Raw genomic sequence first — 22,372 nt, forward strand, 5'->3', positions numbered from 1 at the left:
TTTATGATAAGTAGGGCAAATAAAAATCAATTTTAAATGAAATTATTATTATTATTTTTTATTTGGTCCCACTTTACCCTTGAAATTTCAATTTAAAATCTAATATTTTTGAAGACTATTAACATTTTATATTTAATTATATAAAGATTTAAATAATTAAAAACTATGTAAAATGTGCTTTTCCTGGAAGCAGTATCATGCAATCTTAAAAGCAAACTACACCAAAAAAAAAAAAAGGGCCCATCTACTTTCAAGTTTATTCTCCCTGTAAAGCAGTATTTTATTATTTCACAATATTATGAAAAAGAAAAAGGAAAATGATTCAGTGGATCATGTTTCACATGTTTAAAGTAAAACCTAGTTATGGATTATACTTGCAAGGTAATCAAATCCAAGGGTTAGCATTTGTTAAAATTACAATCATAGGTAGGTAATCTTCCTCTGTTGACCTAATATACAATGAAAAAAAAATTCAATTAATTTAATAATTAAATTTTGTTAAAAGGTGAAATTTTTAATTTTTAATTTAAAATTAAATTAATTAAAATCAATCTAATTGCAATTCGGCTTAAAATAATTCTAATAATTTCAAGTTTAATAAATTTTTAATCTGATGGCCAGTGCCGGTCCAAACGCGGAGCGCGCCCGTCTCTAGTCTTTAGGCTTTTAGATTTTCCAGTGGCACTGTCAAAGGAAGAAACAAAGATGACCAAGAAAAATTAAATAAAGCAAAAGGCTCAACATCCCGTGCCTTCAAACCGAATAAACAAGAATCCCCAAACCCAAAATCCTAATACCCTGAAACAGAGATTCAGAGAGAGCAAAAACCTCTTGGTGAGCAATAATGGGAGGCGTAATAACAAGAAGGAACCATTTTCACCCCACTTTCCTTTTCTTCACTTTCCTTTGTTTTCTTGTCTCAGGATTTGCTTTCTCTGCAGACACCTTATTATCAACCCATTCTCTCTCGGGCGACCAAACGCTTCTGTCTTCAAGACAGCTTTTTGAGTTTGGGTTCTTCACTCCAGGAAATTCCAACAAGTGGTATGTGGGGATATGGTATAAGAACATTCCTAATAGAACATATGTCTGGGTGGCTAATAGAGATAAGCCACTTAACAACTCCTCAGGCATATTCAAGATCTCCAATCAAAGCATTGCTCTTCTTGATCAAGCAAATAATCTCATTTGGTCTTCAAATCAAACCAAGGTTAGCAATCCAGTTGTGCAGTTGTTAGATACAGGAAATCTTGTTTTAACAGAAGCAGATGGGAATGATCAGTATCTATGGCAGAGCTTTGATTATCCTACAGATACCTTATTGCCAGATATGAAGCTGGGTTGGGATCTAAATAAAGGTCTAGACAGGTATATAAGTTCGTGGAGAAGTGCAGAAGATCCTGCAGCAGGTGATTTTTCTTTTAAATTAGAAAATCGTGGATTCCCAGAATTTTTCTTATGGGGTGATCAAGGAAAGAAATACCGCAGTGGGCCTTGGAATGGGCAAAGATTCAGTGGAGTACCAGAAATGAATCCTACTAATTCAATGAGCTTCGATTTTGTCATTAATAAAGATGAGGTATATTACACATTTCATATATCTACGAAATCTTTATATTCAAGATTGACTGTTACTTCATCAGGGCAGCTCCAAAGATACACATGGATTCCAGATAGCCAAGTATGGAATTCATTTTGGTATGCACCAAAAGACCAGTGTGACAATTTCATGCAGTGTGGCCCATATGGTATATGCGACTCAAATGTCTCCCCTGTTTGCAAGTGCATGAGCGGGTTCCAACCCAAGAACCCACAGGCATGGAATTTGAGAGATGGGTCCGGTGGGTGTTTCAGGAAAACAAATCTGCAATGCACGAATGATAAATTCTTGCACTTGAGGAACATGAAATTGCCAGAAAGCTCAACATCATTTGTGGACAATAACATGAATCTCAAGGACTGTGAACTGTTATGCTTAAGGAACTGTTCTTGCACGGCCTATGCCAATTCAAACATTAGCAGTGGAGGCACAGGTTGTGTAATTTGGGTTGATGGGCTCTTGGATATGAGACAATATGCAGAAGGTGGTCAAGATCTCTACGTCAGATTGGCTGCTTCTGAAATAGGTACGTCCAAATTTGTCTTTTTGTTCCTCCTCTTGCATTTCTTTAAAAATAATTTATAAAAATTTTCAATCTAACTAAAGTGGTGACTTAATAAGTAAATTTAAGGATATATAGAAAGTTGGTTTAGACTTTAGTTTCATGACGTAGATAATCCAACCAAGGTGGATTTATATGCTTTCTGAGATAGATACCCCCACCCACCTTGAAAATAGCATACCCTAATGGTTAAATTCCTCTAAGAAAGAAGTACCACGTTCCTCACACACTTCATGATACACAGCAAGATTTTGTTCCTTCTAGCCATTATAGTGATATACAAGTGTGTCATATTTCTATTGGGCAACTCAAGATGCGCTTAAAAAAGCATTTCTTTAGGAATTATTAAGTTTACCTGGTGGCACTGTGCCCACCTTTACTCACAAAAATTTAAATCTTAAAAATTTATGATTTAATTATTTTTATATGAATACTCAATATATTATTTTATTGCATTGAGTATATTCTAATAATTTATCTTCTTATCTACTTGTTTTCTAATTAAATGAAGAAAAAGATGTTTTAAAGGTGTTCTTAGAATAAATACTCTTTCTCTCACATTAAAATGAGATTAAATAATTGAAAACTCGTGAGAATATATGGTGTATTAAAAATTAGTGCACCGACAGCTCCTATAATTTCTGAAGGGAAAAAAAAAAAAAGTTACAGTGCACGTAAGACAGATTTTGACTGACTTACGGGGACACACATAAGGGTTCATTTCTTTTTCGACCAGTACCCTTGCCTTGCCATCCACTTGGAATCCACCAATCAGTGGGCTCTACCTTCGATCCACTTGGAATCTACCAATCAGTGGCCTCTACCTTCGAACAAGTCACTCACCGATTTTGTAGTGGGTCCCACATGAGAGGGGAAGTTTAGGTTGAAATTGACAGGTGTCTAAATACTGATGGCCAGCTGGAAAATTAGGCGCGTAGTTCCGCACGTAGGCATTCGCACCGTAGTCGTTCTCGAAAGTCATTAACAGCACGGCAATAAAGCCGCCTGTGACAGTTAGGACTATTAATAAAGGTTAGTATAGGATTACTCCTCCTCCTCCAAGAGTGGCTTTACTATATTTTCATTTTAAATGGGATTAATTATTAGATTTACTGATCGCACTAAAATTTAGTGTCTTTTTTTTTTTTTTTGTAGGAAAATAAATTTTTTTATAATATAAAAAATAAATTTTATATAATTATATATATATATATATATATATATATATATATATATATATATATATATATATATCTGTCTCCCTCTCTCTCATGCATCAAAAATTGCGTTAAAGTGGGGCAGATTCATTTAATGGTCGGGTCCAAAATTTCGGCGACCATGGGCCGACAACTTTGACTTCGGTTGGATTTTGTTGGCTCGACTTGGCTATCCTTTTCACTCTCTTTTTTTTATAAAAAAAATAATCTCTATTTATTTAATACAGAATTTCTAAGTGCTAGATAAAAATGACAATTCAATTCAAAATTTAGTTCAATTTATTTTTTTTTTTGAATATAATTATAAAAATATGTCAATGAGCCCCTAGGGTGTAATTTTGGAGGTATTAGAAAATTGAACATGGGAAATTTTGAAATGAATGTCTGCTCTATCTTTTTATAAATGATTAAATGTGTTACATAATGTGTTCATGCGCACGTAACATCTTTTAGAAAATTGAATATATTTTCTTGTTTGTTTTCTTTTAAATTAAAGAGGATGGATTTTTTTTTAAAAAAAAAATGAAAAAATGGAAATGGAGAGTAAAGTTTTGGTTTGTATGTTATATCTGAATGGAGGCATTGATTAAGGTGGGATGGGACCAACTCCTCTCTTTAATTTCTAATTTTGTGTCACTTTCTAATTTTGTTTTCTTTTGGTCTTTCTCAATCATGTTATGTCCTAATCTCCTGAAATTCCATCCATCATATAAGACTAATAGGTTATATAGATTCTTCAATTCAAATTTTAAAAATTTGTTCAGTTTCTTGTCTAGGTTATATGGATTCATGCATAATTTACCCTATTGTCTTAGTTTTTTTTTTTTTAAAGATATATTCATTACGATAAATGTTAGAATTAACAATAAAAATTTTACAGTAACATTAATTTTATTGTTTATAAAGCTAACAAACAATAATAATATGAACAGTTATCGCTAATAATACATAAAAAAATATATATATGACAGCAATTATTGATATCATTAAAAGTTTTTATAGTAATAATTATTACTGTCAATAATTTATTTTCAACAATCAGAATTTTATAACAGTAACATGCAACAATTTAAATATTATTATCATAAACTTATAACAATAATCTTTACTGCTAAATCTAACATTTCTTGTAGTGATTTGAAGTCTAAATTTTCTTTTCTTAAAAAAAAATCTCATTTTAATTTTGATTGATATTAAACTTAAAATTCTACAATTTTAAAGATAATTATAATACTACTAAAATAAAAATAATTCACTTTTATTTTCAAATTATAAACACCATCACCTCTATGAAAGTAAAACCTAAATTTAAAATGAGTGAGATATATAGATAAAGATTAATTATGGAAGCATTTAATATTTTGATTTGAGAATTTAATATTTTTATTTGAATTTTTTTTCCTAAAAAGTGCGAAAAACAATATTAGGAATGTAACATTATTATATTTAATTATAATTTTAATTTTTTTGAAACATAATTTTCGCGTTTGATTAGATTAAAATGAAATAAATTATCACAATATTCTTCATCATATACATCTTATGAATATATAAATTTATATACTATGCAATGAATTTGTCATAATTGTCACACTAATATAAAAATATAACTATTATTTAAAAAAAATATATTGAATACTTTATTTAGAATACATGATTAAAAATAAAAATAAAATAAAATAAATTAAAATATGAAATCAACTATTAAAAATCAATTAAAAAGACTGAAAATTATTATAACAATTTATTATTTAGAATTTCTTGTCGGCAGAATAAGAATTTGTAAAAAATATATATATATATATATATATATATTTAATAACTTTTTTGTGAATACTACTATAAACGAGAATCTTACTGTCTGTTTACCAAAGAAATTATGTAGTAAATAGTTTAGGGTAATTTTGTGGGCCTTGATGTAGTTGACTTAGGTAGCTGCACTTTTGAGTTTACTGGCTCTACGGCTTATTATGGAAGAGTTTTTATACCATGAGTAAAAGGCTTTAAATGAATTGCATTCAAGGGCTGCTGCTGAAATCATTGAATATGCTGATTTAAATGACCTTAAATTACGCTAAATAAATTGCCTGTGGAGTTGGAGTCTAAGAAATTCACGTATTAACCAACGGAGCTTTCAATGTCCACAGTAATTAACACATTTAATAATCACACTTCTATCAATGGAATATTCATACAGCTTGCAGCAGAATTCATGGCTAGTGTGAACCCTATTTCCCTTAGGAAAACAACGGTAATTTTGTTTGCTTTAACATTATATCTAACTTGTTAAGTGTCTGTTTGACATTGTTTTTTAAATATTAAAATTATTTTTTTGAATAAAAATATTATTTTAAATATTTTTAAAAAAAATTATTTAAAAAAATTATTTTATTATACTTATTTTTATGATTAAAATTTATCAAATTTAATTTTAAATTAATTTTTAATATTCTCTTACTAATATATTCAAAAAAGTAATTTTCTCAATAACAGTTTCAACAGTAATACCAAACAGGCCTTAAGTCTAGTATCCACTGAGCATTGCAAAAAATGTTCCATATTTGACTTGAACAACTCCGATTTTTTCTTTTCTTTTTTTGAGTGAAATTTTCACATTTAAGCTATGTTGTTTTGTAGAAAATATTCTATTGGATTTTGATAATCTTTTTAAAATATAAAAACACTTATATATGTATAATATAAAAACATGCCATTAGTTTAACATTACAATCAAAGAATAAAAAAAATATTTTTATGCAAAAAAAATTTCTTAAAAAATAATTTCCATAGAAAATATCTTCTATGTCTAATTTTATAGAGCCTTAATTTTAATATAAATTGTTTTCTTGCTGTTGTGATGGCTGATGGAATGGCCCTATCTTTTCCATTGTAGTAAGTTTGAACATTTTTGGGGACATTGTATCTAAAGATTATATGCTTGGAAATATAATTAATTATCGATCTCTTTTTGCAGGTAATGGTAGGAGTGTAGGTGCTCTTATAATTGGCATCGCAGTTGGCATTGCCGTTTTGCTACTAGGAATTGTTGGCTGTTTTGTATGGAAGAGAAAGAGGTTGCTCAGTGAATGTAAAGAGGAAAACGGTAAAATGACATCCTTTGGCACAAATAATTTATTTCTACTATATTATACCATCTTAATATGTGTTTTACCATCTCTAAAACCAGCTATTCATGAAAGAAGCCAAAACTTCTTGTTAAATGAGGTGGTTATCTCAAGCAAGAAAGACTTCTCGGGTGAAAAAGACAAAGATGAACTTGAATTACCATTGTTTGATTTTGCTACCATTACAACAGCTACCCACAACTTCTCTAGCGAAAATATGCTAGGACAAGGAGGTTTTGGTTGTGTTTATAAGGTAAATTTTTGTGCTAACACAATTATAATATATGCAAAGAATGAATAGTAACCTATTGCATACCAATATGTTTCCAGGGTAGGTTAGTAGAAGGCCAAGAAGTAGCCGTAAAGAGGCTGTCAAAGACCTCTGGACAAGGAATAGAGGAATTCAAGAATGAGGTCAGATTAATTGCCAGGCTTCAACACAGAAATCTTGTTCGACTGCTCGGTTGCTGCATTGAGATGGATGAGAAGATGCTCATTTATGAGTACATGGAACACAGAAGCCTGGATTCTGTTTTATTCAGTTAGTCTCTTTCAATCTCTTATATAACATACTCTGCAGGCTTTTTCCTCCATCAAACGAGTTTGGAGTTTCAATTCAAGCCACTTATATCTGTTTTGAATATTGTTGCAGATAAAGCAAAAAGCTCCTTACTAAGTTGGCCAAGGCGTTTCAACATTGTTTGTGGGATTGCTAGAGGACTTCTATACTTGCACCAGGATTCCAGATTTAGAATTATCCACAGGGATCTCAAAGCAAGCAACATTCTGCTTGACGGAGAATGGAATCCGAAAATATCAGATTTTGGCATGGCTAGAATATTTGGTGGAGATCAAACAGAAGCAAGTACCAGGAGAGTAGTGGGAACATAGTAAGTATTAAAACTAGATTTCCTCAATTGTTCCAATGCTAAACCTCAATTTCTCAAATCCCATCTTCAATTATTGCTTTGCTTTATTGATTACTGTAGTGGTTATATGTCTCCTGAGTATGCAATGGATGGGCTCTTCTCAATGAAATCAGATGTTTTTAGTCTTGGTGTACTAGTGTTGGAGATTGTAAGTGGCAATAAGAACAGGGGATTTTATCATTCAAACGGTGAACTCAACCTTCTTGGACATGTAAGCACAGGATTACATTTTAACTAATCTTCCAAATGTGTACTTGTTTCAATATTGGTACTCTAGTTCTCTTGTTTCTTGAGTGAAATTGCAACACCATAGACCAAGAATATTGAAATTGGCATTTTTGCAGGCATGGAGACTATGGAAAGAAGGAAAAGGGTTGGACTTGTTAGATACATCGGTTGGCAATTCATTTTCCTCAAGTGAAGTTCTGAGATGCATACAGGTAGGCCTTTTATGCGTCCAAGAACAAGCAGAAGATAGACCAACAATGTCATCTGTTGTATTGATGTTGAGCAGCGAAACTGCAACAATGCCCCAGCCTAAAACCCCCGGGTATTGCCTGGGAAGGAATCCTTTCGAAACTGATTCATCTTCAGGCAAACAAGATGAATCATTCACAGTAAACCAAGTCACAGTTACAATTCTAGATGCAAGGTAAAGCAATATTAGAGACCTCATATAGCACACATAAACAGTTGTATATCTCTTCAATTTTTGTTGTACATGTTGTGCTGTTGATTTGATTTTTGCAGTTCTTTTCTTAAGTCTTCTTTGGGGTAGCATTAACAGATATCCATGTTTATTTCTAGTTTATACAAATATAATCTACTTTGGAGGAAATGCCGCACAAGTCTATAAAAGGAAATTGAAACCCTCATAGCCACAGGATTTTTGTCCTCCCGTATCATCAATTGACAAGAAGATATTACCCTTACCTTTTTACTTGCATTTCATGCCATAAAATAAATGTTAAATTATTTATTCATGCTAGTCCAACTCCAAGGTTCCCCTCCTGCACTGTTACCAACTCAAAATTTGGAAGCGTCTGAGTTTTTCCAGACCAAGTGCAAGACAGGCACTGTAGGTAAAATCCAAGCAATGGTTTGACAATAAAACAAGCCTTGTGGTGACTAGCGGAAGCAAGAAGACTTGGATGTGCCCTAGTCCTGATAGATATTTGAATCAGTTGAATAAGATTCGACTACCCTCAGGGAACAAATGACAGATATCTAAGTTGTTGAATGAGATTCAACCATCTTCACGGGGCACATGATGGATATCCAAATCAGTCCAACTTTGAAGATGTTTGATAACCTAATTAAGAACCTAAAATTAATATTTTAAACTATTTTTTTATTTTAAGTTATATTTGATAAAATTTATGTACATATCACTTAAAGGTTAAGTTAAAATTCTCTTAAAAATGATATGTCAAAATTTTTTAAATCAAAATTCCACCAAAAAATAATTTTTTTAAAACTTAAAAAAGTCGGCAAATATTCATCTAATTTATTAGTGTTAGTAGTATGCTCTAGAGCATATCATTTAGTATGTATCTTGTACATGTTTTATTGATAAAATACATTTTCACTTTTCCGTTTACATAATATATTTATGTGTAATAGAAAAGGTCAATTGATATTTTGTTAGAAATTCTATTATTAAGTTGTTAAGAATATGAGTGACAGTATTTCTAGCACAAAGTATCATAAATTGGTTCACAATCGAGGATACTTCACACAGAACATAACTTATCCAGAAAGATTGTATTCATGTTTGTTCCCAATGTATTTATATGAGATATAAATAAGATGGAATGGTGAGTCTCATGCCATATAACAAACATGATAGGCACTTATGCATGATAAGTAGGCCGAAACAGTGACATTTATGACAAGCACATGGAGTTTACTCTTCTCAATGCATTGTCATAAATCATATCAGTGCATATAATCTTTAGACCTAAGATAGCACAGTTATCTTATATATAGATGGTTTGAGTTTGATACTGCTTTCATACTTGTACTGTGTGTATAGGTATATGGGCATGTGTTGGCTCATACTAGTTATATATGAAGGTAGGTGTTGATCAAGATGGAATCTGTTACCCTAAGTAAATAGGGATAAAATCATATGTTCATTTAATTGTTCTTGATGTTTCAAGTTTCTGGCCAGGACAGATAGATTTAATCAGAAAAGAGTTTCTGATGAGAAAATCTTTTTAATCAAGAACTGGAATTAAAAGAGAACATAATATTCATAACAAATGGAGTTTGACATAAACCATGACTCTAGCTCGAATTGGGATTTTGTAACAGAGAGATTCTATGCAAGGTAATATATGATAAAAGGTTCATTTAAGGTATTCCTTATTACTGATTGGGTGGCCATGGCATACTATGCTAGGTGTTAACCATGGTCTATGAGGCGCATAAAATGATTTAGAAAAATCATTTATGGTAAGAAATAGTTCTGATGATATTAAGAGTTAATATCATATCTCATTACCAATTAGTGATGAGCCTAATAAGTCACACACATACACAAATAATCACCAAGTTAAATGTGATTTAATTAATTAGCTAAAAAGTTTAATTGATTAATTTAATAGGTTTGGTTTATAATTAGATTCCAAAGTCCCTAGCATGGCTTGAAACCAAATCTAGGTTATTGGATGTATAGTATAAGTTAAATTTATACTTGAAGTGTTTAAATATGAATTTAATTATGAGAAATTAATTAATAGAGATTAATTAATTAATTTATATTTGATATAAATTGATTAGAAGAAGAGAAATAATTATTTTGGGTTGAGAACTCAAAATTAAGACACAAGGATAATTTGGTCATTTCACAGGGTGACATGTGAGATGGTGACACATGGCACTACACATAAGCTTGCCATTTGTCTTTTAATTATGTAAGATGATCAAATTCAAGATTAAATCTAACTTTGACACTTGGCATAATGTGATTGGGTCAAATTAAAATATGATGCAATCAGAAAATGACATGTGGCAAGGTTTTTAAGTGGTGATCTAGCTATAAAAGGAAAATGATGAAAGAACAAAAAGCATTCTGATTTTTTATCAAAAGGTGCCGCCACCTCTCATCCCTCTTCCTCTCTTCTTCTTCATCTCTCATCAATTCAAAGAGAATTGCCAACATTCTCTTGAATTAAAATTGCTAGAAATCGTTTCTAGTGTCCAATATACATCTGCAACCTCTCTAAAAGGCAAAACCTCAATTTCTAATTGATTGGAAAGGCTTGAGAAGCTGTTCAAGGGGCTGCCATTAGTGATCTTAGTGTGGACAAGCTAGAGGGACAACATCTGGTGTCCTAGGTGCATCCCAAAGATACCAAACACAACTACAGTGCATCAAAAGGTTAATGCACATGTTCTTGATTTAATCTAGAGTTCTAATGAATTAATCTGTTAATTCTAAAATCTTAAATGGCAAATGTAAATCCAAAAACATATTAAAAGTGTTTTAATATGCTATTGAACATTGAAATCAAATAGGTAAATAATGAATCTTGTATGATGCATGAGACCCTAGAAGAAAAATTTTGAATTCAATGATCTAAACTAATATTTTTCATGCTTCCGCTCCTTCAATTAGATTTATCATTTTATTTTCAACCATGTCAAATAACTCAAAAATGGCATGCGGTTTTTCTTGGTTTTAATTTTTGTTATAATTTATTGCCTAGAATTACTAAAAATTATCTCAAAATTTCAAGACAAACAAGTTAATTTGTATTCCTGGTTGCATTATTTGTAATATTTCAGTACTTAGGGGATCTTGAGAAAGCTGCCTGTTTTAGCTGCACTAGTGAAGACTTCTGCTTTTAGTTTTGCCATCTACGTACAGCGCCTCTATTTGGCAATTCCAAACAGAAGATCAATTTGGCGAATTCAAGAAGACGTATATTGGCAGAAGTTTTGTTTCCTAGGTACCCTCAGTGTGTGTGCCTACGTCTGCCATGACCAAGCTTAACAAAAAGCTGCGGAACTATTCAGAAAACTCTGATGGTAATGTGTTTGGTTTATACAACATGCCATCTCCCTTTCTGCATCTTTAAATACCTGTTTCCTAGTGAGACTTTGGAAGAGGTATTGGTTAATTATTTTTATTAAGCATTAGCTACAACTTGCCTAAGGTACCACTAATTTATATCAGTTTCAACACAAATCACACATACCATTGTCAATTACAGTGAATAAATTCAACAACCCATGTCAAATGTCTCAAAATGCAAAAATTAACCCTAAATTTAAAAACCCAACTTGAATTTCAACAATGGCAATAGAGAGTAGTTACCAGAGATTGACAGTAGAAAGCGCGACTGAAAGTAAGACAGTGAGACACTAAGGGTGAGCTTGGCGATTATGACCTGCGAATATTCAAAGAGAGATAATTAACCCCTAATATTCACAAGATTAAAAGAGAAAGTGAGAGTTAAAGCAATCTTACCAGGCGATTGTGAGCTTGGCAACTGTGAACTGGGAGCTTGGCGGCTGATTTTGAGCTCTGTGTGTGTGTGTGCGTGAGAGAGAGAGAGAGAGCGCGAGTGACAGTGAAGGTAGGGGAGCCAGTTACTGTGAAGGCAGGGCGGAGAACCAGGAAGGCTGTTAAGATTTCGAAAGAACGAATAAACTAATCATTTCCCTCGCTAACACCTTTTGTTATTTTATTTTAATAACATAATTTAATATATATTTTATGCTTTCATAATTATATTATAAAATTTTAATAATAATAAAATTTTAATTAATTATAATTTTATTTTAAATTTAATAAATAAATTAATTAATATATTATTTTTATTAATCATTAGATTATTTGACATATATTAATAAAAAATAAATAAAATAATTTTAAAATAAATTATATTTTTTTTTTTTTTTTTTTTTTAAATAAAAAAAAAAAAATTTATATTTTTTTTTTTATAATTTTTTTTTAATAATATAATATATATATTTTTTAAGTTTTTATTTTTTTTAAAATTTAAAAAAAATAAAAAAAATTAGTATTATATAATATATATATATAATTTATATAATATTTGATTTTGTAATTTTAAGAAATTAAAAAAAAAAAAAAAAAAAAAAAAAAAAAAAAAAAATTTTTTTAATAATTAATTTTAATTTATTTAATAAAATAATAAAAAATTTTATAAAAAAAATAAAATTAAATTTTAATATAATATATAATATTTTATTTTTTATAAAAAAAAAAAAAAAAAAAAAAAAAAAAAATAATATAATTTTTTATTTTTTTTATTTGATTAATTATTTTTATAAAAAAATTAATAATTGACTCAAGTACAATCATAGTATTATAGGGATGTAGAAAGGGATTAAGAAAAAAATAAATACATTAAAAATAATAATAATATATGAGAGTAAAATTAAAAAAAAAATAATAATTCATTTCAATTTCTTTTTTAAATCAAAAGATATAGGATTCATTTAAAAATGGACATAAAGCCCATAGCCACAATACAAATTACATAAGAAAACAAGGCTTCAACCCAGAGAGACCAAGTCCATGGTCTAAAAAATACAAAACTCTATTGTGACCCGCCCAACTCATGATGGAGGATCCATCTGCCTTAACCCTACTCAAACGGGTAGAAGTTTGGAATGGAGAACCCAGTTGAGGAAGCAGCGCAGCACTAGAGGAGAACCTACAACTTCGCCAAAACCTTTTGACTCGATGGGAGAAGAAACCAACTGAGGCACCTTGCTAGTCCTGATATGGCAAACACACCTATTTTAGAAGGCTTTAGCACAACAAGTCCCATTAATCCAGACATCCACAAAGAGCTTCATTATAACCAGATGAGAATTGCAAGACCCAGAGCCGAACACCACAGGGGAGAAGCATAAGAGGAAAAGGAAGAGAGATAACTGGAGAATTATTGTACAAACCTAGAACACTAAAAAATAATATTTTCTTAAAAATAAAGAGTCAATTTTTCATTGATTTTGGGAAGATGGACCCTTATATTTAAACAGAGAGTGCATATATATTGGGTTTACTCCATACTTTCGATAAAAAAACATATGTTTATATGATATTACATCATTTTTTATGTAATATTAATAATTTCAATATAAAATTAATAATAAATATGTATATTTAATAACTTTTTAACAAATATAATATTACAGTCGTTAGAAAAATTGTATAGGCAATATAAGTATGATTGGTTAGGATTATCGATTTAGTTTATTATGAGTTTAGAAAGCCTTAAGCAGTGCTAATCGTGATCCCAAATTAGATCGTGATGTGCGATATTTTGATGGATGACAAAGAGCTTTGGGTTTGAAGGGGGGTTTCGGGTGAGTTATGAGATAAGGAAGATCTTTTAGTAGATGAGCAGAGAGCATTGCGTTTAGGTGGGTAAAGATAAGAGATAGGGAGTGCGTGTGTGTTAATGTTGATAATTTTATATTTTTATTTAAATTTAATGGCTAAATTTATAAAATGTGGACAAAAGAATTTTTTTAATGAAATTAAATTATAATAATTAATTAATGTTATTTTAAAATAAAGAAATAAATAATAAATAATGACAAATTTAAGAAATTAAATAATGATTCTCCCATAATTAAAATAAAACTTGAGGTCTTGAGGATTTTTTTTTTCTCCTTGAACTTTTGTGGGCTTAAATATAAATTTTCCTAATATTTAGAGTGTGTAAACATAAACCATGTATGAACCTTATAATGAAAAAAAAAAAAAAAAAAGGGAAAGTACACATTAGTACATTTTACTATAGCACTTTTAGCTTTTAGGACATATATTTTGCCTTGTTGCAAAAAATGACATAATATTTTCATGTCTTTAACACTTTAATTACAAAATGTTAATGGTGTTAAATGGTGCTGATATGGCCCTGACTTGGAATGCTAATGTTAGCTCCATGTCAATGCCACATCAGCAAATTTTATGATGTTATTTATTTTATCCTTATTTGCAGCAAGTTGAAAAATACATACTTTGAATTGCTAAAAAAAAATAAAAGTATAAATCCTGAATGTTAAAAGTGCAAAAATTTCAAAAGTACAAGAAATAATTTAAAAAATAGAGGGAAAAAAGGGAGATGGAAAGAGATTAAAAAAAAAAAAAAAGGAAAGAAAGGGAGGCATGGAGAGAGAGAGAGAGAAATAGGAAGAGAGAGGCATGGGAAAGAAAGAGATAGAATGGGAGAGATATGGGAAGAGAAAGAGAGGGGGAGAGAGAGATAAGGAAAGTGGTATAGGAGAGTCACTTTCTCTCTCTCTCTCTCTCTCTTTGTCTCTCTCTCTTTCTGTCTCTTACTCTCTCTCTCTCCCCTCGATGCCTTTTCGCTTACTATTTGTTTCTCTCTCCATCTCTCTTCCTTTCTCGCTATATCTCTTAATTTTTGTCCAATTTCCCCCCTTTTTCTTTCATTCCGGCTAATTAAGAGATAAAAAAATAGGAGAGAGAGAGAGAGAGAGAGAGAGAGAGAGAAGCAAATAGGAAGAGAAGGACATGGGAGATAAGGAGATAGTGTGACTCTTCCATGCCTCTATACCTATCTCTCTCTCTCTCTCTCTCTCTCTCTCTCTCTGTGTGTGTCTCATATAGTGTTTGTGTGTATCTCTCTCTCCTCATGTTTGTCTCATTTTGTCTCTTTTTTCCCTATGTGTCTCTCTCTCTCTCTCTCTCTCTCTCTCTCTCTCTCTCTCTCATGCCTTCCTATCTTTCCTAATTTTTATCTCTCTCTCTCTCTTTCTCTCTCTCCCCTAAAGTTTTTCAATGTGCTTTTGAAATTTTTAAGTTTTTAGCATTCAAGACATGTGCTTTCAGCCTGCTCCAAATAAGAACAAAATGGATACCATTATAAAAATTACTGATGTGGCATTGATGTTGATTATAGAGCTGATGTGGAGCTGACATTAGTATACAAGGTCAGCACCACATCACAATACTTAACATTGTTAGCACTTTGTCCTTAAAACTCTAAGACGCCAAAGTACATATCCTTATATGCAACAAAATAAAGTACATATCCCGAAAGTTAAAAGCACTATAGTATAAAATACTACAATGAACTTTTCCCAAAAATAAAATTGAATGATGGGGGAGCGCTAAATAAAGTAATGGATATTAGAGTTAACATTATTGGCGAACCATTATAATATATTACAAGGTAAGAGAACTAGTCTCTTCAAATTGTTTTGTGAGTCAACTTCTTGTCCTACGATTTGACATATATATTTTATTTTAAATTTTAGCCACCTTCCTGATTTGATATTCATTTTCTTTATTTTTTTTTCGAAAGCTAGTCTATCATTCATTAGAAAAATAGTACAAGCAATCACTGGCTAACAATGATAAAAGCTCAGATGGTGGATTTGAAACCCAACCATTTGCAAGGGAGCCTTTTTTAAACACTAGATGCTACCCAATCTGCACACCTATTAGTAGATCTAAGGGACAACTGAAAAGAAAAAGCTTGATTACACCACCCTTTACTTTTGACATCATGAATGATAGCTTCTAACTCCCAAGGGATGGAAGCTAGAGGATCAAATAGGATATGGACAATCTGCAAAGAATCCAATTTTAAGATGCATGGATAGAAACCCCTATTATTAGCAAAATCCACTGCAACTTTGAGGGCAAGACCTTAGGCTGCCAAGGGAGAGAGGTAAGGGAATGCTACTGCACACCCATCAATAAGGTGACCAAACTCATTTCTAACAATAATTCCATATCTAGCCTTACAAGATTCATACTCAAAAGAAGCATCTATATTGAGTTTGACAGATTCCCTAGGGGGAGGGATCCATTTTAGTGAAACTTGTTGATTCGCAAGAGTCATAGAGGGCGAAGAATGATGTTGCGGATGAGCTAGAGAGATGGACTGCGCTTCTTCAATCTCATTCTGGGCCTTCTTTATAGTTTTGATTGGGTTAGGCTAGATATTATTGAAGATGACAGCGTTTCTAGCTTTCCAAATGTGCTAAGAAATTAAACTAGCTAGGCGCAATTCTAATTTATCATAAGATCTTACCATGCCCATCATATATTGCAACCAGTCTAAGAACGATCCAAAACCTTCCTCTTGAGGGGAAAAACCCAAAAAAGAACTAAACCATGTTACTCTTGCATGGGGGCAGAAAAAATAATAAATGTTCTACTGTTTCCTCCTCCTTTCCACATATAAGACACTCTAGAGAGCAAACACAATTTTGTGTATACAAATTAGCCTTAGAAGTAATCACATTATGACAAGCACACCAAAGGAAATTGCACACTTTGGAAGGGAGTTGAATGGACCAAATGCCTTTCCAAAATGATGAAGGAAGCATTTTGGTTGTAAAGGGCATGCCAAGGTTCAACAGAGTACCTTGATTCTTTTTTAGCCAGTAATGGGCAACTTTGACCGAAGGGGTGCCAAATTTAGAAAAATGCCATATTATCTTAGGATCCTCATTCCTCTCTGTAAGAGGAATTTTAGATATTTCCTCGCATTTCACTGACGAGAAGGACGCATGGAGAATATGATGGTCCCATTGATTTGTCCTTGGATTAATTAAATCCGCAACATAAAGGATTGGGCTATTAGGAGGTCTTACACTATTAATTCTGAACTTTGGTAATGTTGGGAGACAAGGTTCATTCCATGCATTAAGGAAAGAAGAGCCGATGACATTCCACCTTAATCTAGGACGTAGAGCTTCCCTCCTTATTGATAAGCTTCGCCAAGCCCAAAAGCTATTGTACCCCTGATTTGCATCCAAGAAGCTTGAGTATGGAAAATATATTCCTTTAAGAACTCTTACCCAAAGGGCCTATGGATTCTTTAAAACTCTTCATGCTTGCTTGGCTAACATAGCTTCATTAAAGAGTTTTAAGTCTTTGAAACTAGTCCCACCTTCACTCTTATACCATGATAGCTTGTTCCACTTTAGCCAATGGATATTTGATTTATCATATGCTTGTCGCCACCAAAACTTAGAAATAAGCTGGTGAAGCTCACTAATTAGAGATTTTGGAAGTTTGAACACCTACATTATGTAAGATGGAATGGCTTGAACCACTGCTTTAATGAGAGTCTCTTTGCCCGCTTGAGAAAGATAAATGTTTTTCCACCCTTACAACTTATTAGTGATTCTTTCCTTAAGGAAAGTAAGAGATTGATATTTGGATCTTCCCCACTCTACTGGAATTCCCAAATATTTGGACAAAGATCCATAATTTTGAATGTTCAAAACTGTTGCGATATATCTTTTCACCAGTTGAGGAGTGTTTGGACAAAAGGTGATGTCAGATTTGCTATAGTTAATGCGTTGGCCAGATGCCTTACTGTATGCATGTAAAATCTCCTAAATATAGTTTGCTTCCTCCAAAGTTGCCTTACCAAATAAGATGGTATCATTAGTAAAAAAGAGATGGGTAAAAGTTGGACACTGCCATGTTATTTTGCATCCAGAAACAAGATTCCTCTGCTGGGCTTGAACAAACATTCTAAACAAAACATCAAAAACCATAAGGAAAAGGTAAGGTGGAATGGGGTCACCTTAGCGACTTCCTCTTGTGGGACAAAAAGATCTATATGTTGTTACATTAATGGCCATTGAGTATTCCATGGATGATATGCAGTGATAAATCAAGGATTTCCATTTTTCACAAAAACCCAACCTTCTCATGATTGCAAGCAAGAAATCCCAGTGGACACTATCATAGGCCTTGTGAATATCCAATTTGATAGCCATGGCCCTCATTTTACCTTGCTTTCTTTTCTTAAGACCATGAAATGCTTCATGGGCGATTATGATATTGTCTCGGATGATATGATTTGGAATAAATGCAGATCGAAGAGGAGAGATGAACACATTTAGCTAAGGCTGTTAGTAGTATGCCCTAGAACATATCATTTAGTATGTATCTTGTACATATTTTTATTAATAAAAGGCATTTTCACTTTTCTGTTTACATAATATATTTATGTGTAATAGAAAAGGTCCATTGTTATTTTGTTAGAAATTCTATTCTTAAGTTGTTAAGAATATAAGTGACAGTATTTCTAGCACAAAGTATCATAAATAGGTTCACAATCGAGGATACTTCACAATAAGGATATGACTTTTCCAGAAAGATTGTAATCATGTTTGTTCCCAAGTTATTTATATGAGATGTAAATAAAATGGAATGGTGAGTCTCATGCCACATAACAAACATGATAGGCACTTGTACATGATAAGTAGGTTGAACCAGTGACATTTATGACAAGCACATGGAGTTTACTCTTGTCAATGTATTGTCATAAATCATATCAGTACATATAATCTTTAGACCTGAGATAGCACAGTTATCTTGTATATAGGTGGTTTGAGTTTGATACTGCTTTCATACTTGTACTGTGTATGGGTATATGGACATGTGTTGGCTCCTACTAGTTATATATGGAGGTAGGTGTTGATCAAGATAGAATCTGTTCCTCTAAGTAAATAGGGATAAAATCCTATGTTCATTTAATTGTTCTTGATGTTTCAAGTTCCTGGCCAGGACAGATAGATTTATTCATAAAAGATTTTCTGATGAGAAAATCTTTTTAATCAAGAATTGGAATTAAAAGAGAACATAATATTCATAGCAAATGGGGTTTGACATAAACCATGACTCTAGCTTGAGTTGGGATTTTGTAATAGAGAGATTCTAGTACATGGTAACATATGATTATAGGTTCCATTAAGGTAAACCTTATTACTAATTGGGTGGCCATGGCATGCTATGCTAGGTGTTAACCATGGTCTATGAGGTGCATAAAATGATTTAGAGAAATCATTTATGGTAAGAAAGAGTTCTAATGATATTAAGAGTTGATATCATGTCTCATTGCCAATTAGTGATGAGCCTAGTAAGTCACACACATACACAAGTAATCACCGAATTAAATATGATTTAGTTAATTAATTAAAGAGTTTAATTGATTAATTAAATAGGTTTGGTTTGCAATTAGATTGCAAAGTCCCTAGCATGGCTTGAAACCAAATCTAGGTTATTGGATGTATAGTATAAGTTAAATTTATATTTAAAGTATTTAAATATGAATTTAATTAATGAGAAATTAATTAATAGAGATTAATTAATTAATTTATATTTGATATAAATTGATTAGAAGAAGAGAAATAATTATTTTGGGTTGAGAACTCAAAATTAAGACACAGGGGTATTTTGATCATTTCACAGGGTGACATGTGGCACCATGAGATGGTGACATATGGCACTACACATAAGCTTGCCATATGTCTTTTAATCATGTAAGATGATTAAAGTCAATATTAAATATAGGTTTAACACTTGGCACAATGTGATTGAGTCAATTAAACCTAAAGCCAATCAGAAGGTGACATGTGGCAAGGGTTTTAAGTGGTGACCTAGCTATATAAGGGAAAGGATGAAAAGAAAAATACCTAGTTGCTATTTGTTTCATTGGTGCCACCCCAAAGCACCTCTCCCTTTCATCTTCTTCATCTCTCATCAATTCAAAGAGATTTCCCAACAATCTCTTGAATTAAAAATACTAGAAATCATTTCTAGTGTCCTGTTTACATCTGTAATCTCTCAAAAGACAAAACTTGATTTTCTAATTTATAGAAAAAGCTTTAGAAGCTGTTCAAGGGCTACCATAGGTGATCTTGGTGTGGACAAGCTAGAGAGACAACATCTAGTGTCCTAGGCGCATCCCAAAGGTGCCAAACACACTGCAGTGCATCAAACAGGTTAGTGCACTTGTTCTTGATCTAATCTAGAGTTCTAATGAATTAATCTGTTAATTCTAAAATCTTAAATGGCAATTGTAGATCCAAAATATATTAAAAGAGTTTTAATATCCGGTTTATCATTGGAATCAAATAGATAAAAATAAATCTTGCATGATGCATGTGACCCTAGAAGAAAAATTTTGAATTTCAATGATCTAAACTTGTGTTTTTCATGCTTCCGCTCCTTCAATTGGTATCAGAGCCACTATATTTACCATTTAGATTCTTGATTATATGATTTAATTGTGTGGTTTGATCATGAGATGATAGATCCATTGCTGGTTGCAATGATAAAGGTGGCGGCTTGATGAAGACTCCATATGTGCGCATGGTTTGAGCACTTCTTATGGTGCGCATTGTTTGGGCAATGTTTGTGCAATTGTTGTATGATCTAATGCTCATAATTATTTCTATTTTATATCTAATTAAATTGTTTAATTAGAGTTTCAAATCACACAATTAAATTTTGATTCAAATCAGAATTTTAAAAGTTGTTTGAATGTGATTCAAATCTGAATTTTTAAAGTTGTTTGAATGTGATTCAAATCTGGATTTTTTAAAGTTGTTTGAATGTGATTCAAATCTGATTTTTTTAAAGTTATTTGAATGTGATTCAAATTTGAATTTTTGAATTTGTTTGAATGTGATTCAAATCTGAATTTTTAAATTTGTTTGAATGTGATTCAAATCTGAATTTTTAAATTTGTTTGAATCATATTCAAATCTAGATTTTTAAGTTGAATATGAGATATTCAATTAAATTTAAGTATGTATGTTTTATTTAATTATTAAATAGTAATATGCATGATGGATGATCATGGACTATAAAAGACCAATGTGATTGGATTTATTTTTTTTATGTTTCTTTGGGTTGTAAATTAATTAATTTATTTTAATTTATTTTGGGCATGTATTATTAACGTTGTAATAATTTTTGGGTTGTAATTTCATTTATTTAGTTCTTGTAAATTAACCTTGGTATGCCAAGGATTACTATATAATTGGATTGCAAGAAGAACAAGGAGGTCAAGAGCATTGGTGAGACCAGTGGGAGGAATTCAATATCAAGTGTTGATTATGTATTTCTTCAGCAACTCTTGTAATATGAATGAAGGAAATGCACCTATGAATGCCCTAATTCAATTATTGGTGGCTCAGAATTGAATCCCTTAGAAAAGTCCATGATCATACCATATTTATTTATTATTCATGAATGCATGAGATGTATGGGAATGTATGCAAGTATATGATATATGCATGCTAATTAGATAATGTGCAAAGTGAGACCTTAATAGTAATTAGGACGACCACAAAATCTTCCAAACAAATGATTAAGTTGGAAATGATATAATTAAAGTAATTATAACATGGGCCATCCATTGAGGCAATTATTTTAAGAAATTTTAAATACTTGCATAAAATACAATTAATTTAAGAGATTTTCTTAAGAATAATTGTTAAGCATGAGATGTTGTAAATATGTAAATGGTTTGGTGGCCAATATTGGATGTACCTGAGGACATTAAAATTATTTGCATAATTACTGGCTCAATGGGATCAACTTAACTAATGCAAGATAAGTCAATAATGGATGTACCTGAGATTTTGAGTATTAGGGGCTAGCTAAAGGATTGAACCTCACATGAGATGTGATGGGTAAAGAGTTGCTCACTTATAGTTTATTGAAATTTCAATAATGGATGTACCTGAGGATGATCAATAGAATTATAAGAATTCAATCACCCACTAGAAATCCATCCAACTAGGATTTCCGTTTTCTACTTTGGAAGTGTAGGATTTGCTAAGTTAGTGGGAGGACCAATTTGATTAAAAGACCATAATTATTTTGGTTGATTACATGATACATTTACTAATTAATCTGGTTATTTTCTGTAGTTAATTTTCTGATAATAATGAGCATAGAACAACCGCCACCATCCAATATCCTTGCAAGCATACTTGATCGCAATAGGTTGACAGGACCTAATCTGTCTGATTGGCTAAGAAATTTAAAACTTGTCTTGAATCTTGAACATATAGGATATGTTCTAGACTCAAATGTTCCTAGTCCCTTACCTCTAGAGGCCACTCAAGGGGAACATGAAACTTTGGACAAGTGGAAGGAG

The 22,372-nt window shown here is 31.6% G+C and overlaps 1 protein-coding gene and 1 long non-coding RNA gene across 2 annotated transcripts; one reads left to right on the top strand and one right to left on the bottom strand.

The window, feature by feature from the left end:
• Positions 1-687: 687 nt before the first annotated feature.
• LOC110634091 (receptor-like serine/threonine-protein kinase SD1-8) lies at positions 688-11,628 on the top strand. The gene is made up of 8 exons (XM_058130364.1): positions 688-2,126; positions 6,354-6,482; positions 6,567-6,757; positions 6,835-7,045; positions 7,157-7,394; positions 7,494-7,644; positions 7,778-8,085; positions 11,226-11,628. Exons 1-8 carry the CDS (start codon positions 845-847, stop codon positions 11,230-11,232), a joined length of 2,517 nt encoding a protein of 838 aa, XP_057986347.1. The 5' UTR covers positions 688-844; the 3' UTR covers positions 11,233-11,628.
• On the bottom strand, positions 7,587-12,105 carry LOC110634092 (uncharacterized). The gene is made up of 3 exons (XR_002490936.2): positions 11,911-12,105; positions 11,758-11,830; positions 7,587-8,021 (listed from the first exon to the last, which is right to left on the bottom strand). It is a non-coding gene; the product is annotated as an uncharacterized LOC110634092 (long non-coding RNA).
• Positions 12,106-22,372: the final 10,267 nt, after the last annotated feature.

This window comes from Hevea brasiliensis, chromosome 11, assembly GCF_030052815.1.
Source record: "Hevea brasiliensis isolate MT/VB/25A 57/8 chromosome 11, ASM3005281v1, whole genome shotgun sequence".
NCBI classification, from domain to species: Eukaryota; Viridiplantae; Streptophyta; class Magnoliopsida; order Malpighiales; family Euphorbiaceae; genus Hevea; species Hevea brasiliensis.

What these genes read in the sequence shown, in the direction of transcription:
- LOC110634091 (XM_058130364.1), top strand. Translation starts at nt 845, where the DNA reads ATGGGAGGCGTAATAACAAGAAGGAACCATTTTCACCCCACTTTCCTT. An exon ending in TGAATGTAAAGAGGAAAACG is followed by an intron (nt 6,483 to 6,566) that starts GTAAAATGACAT and finishes CTCTAAAACCAG; the next exon opens with CTATTCATGAAAGAAGCCAA. An exon ending in AACTCAACCTTCTTGGACAT is followed by an intron (nt 7,645 to 7,777) that starts GTAAGCACAGGA and finishes GCATTTTTGCAG; the next exon opens with GCATGGAGACTATGGAAAGA.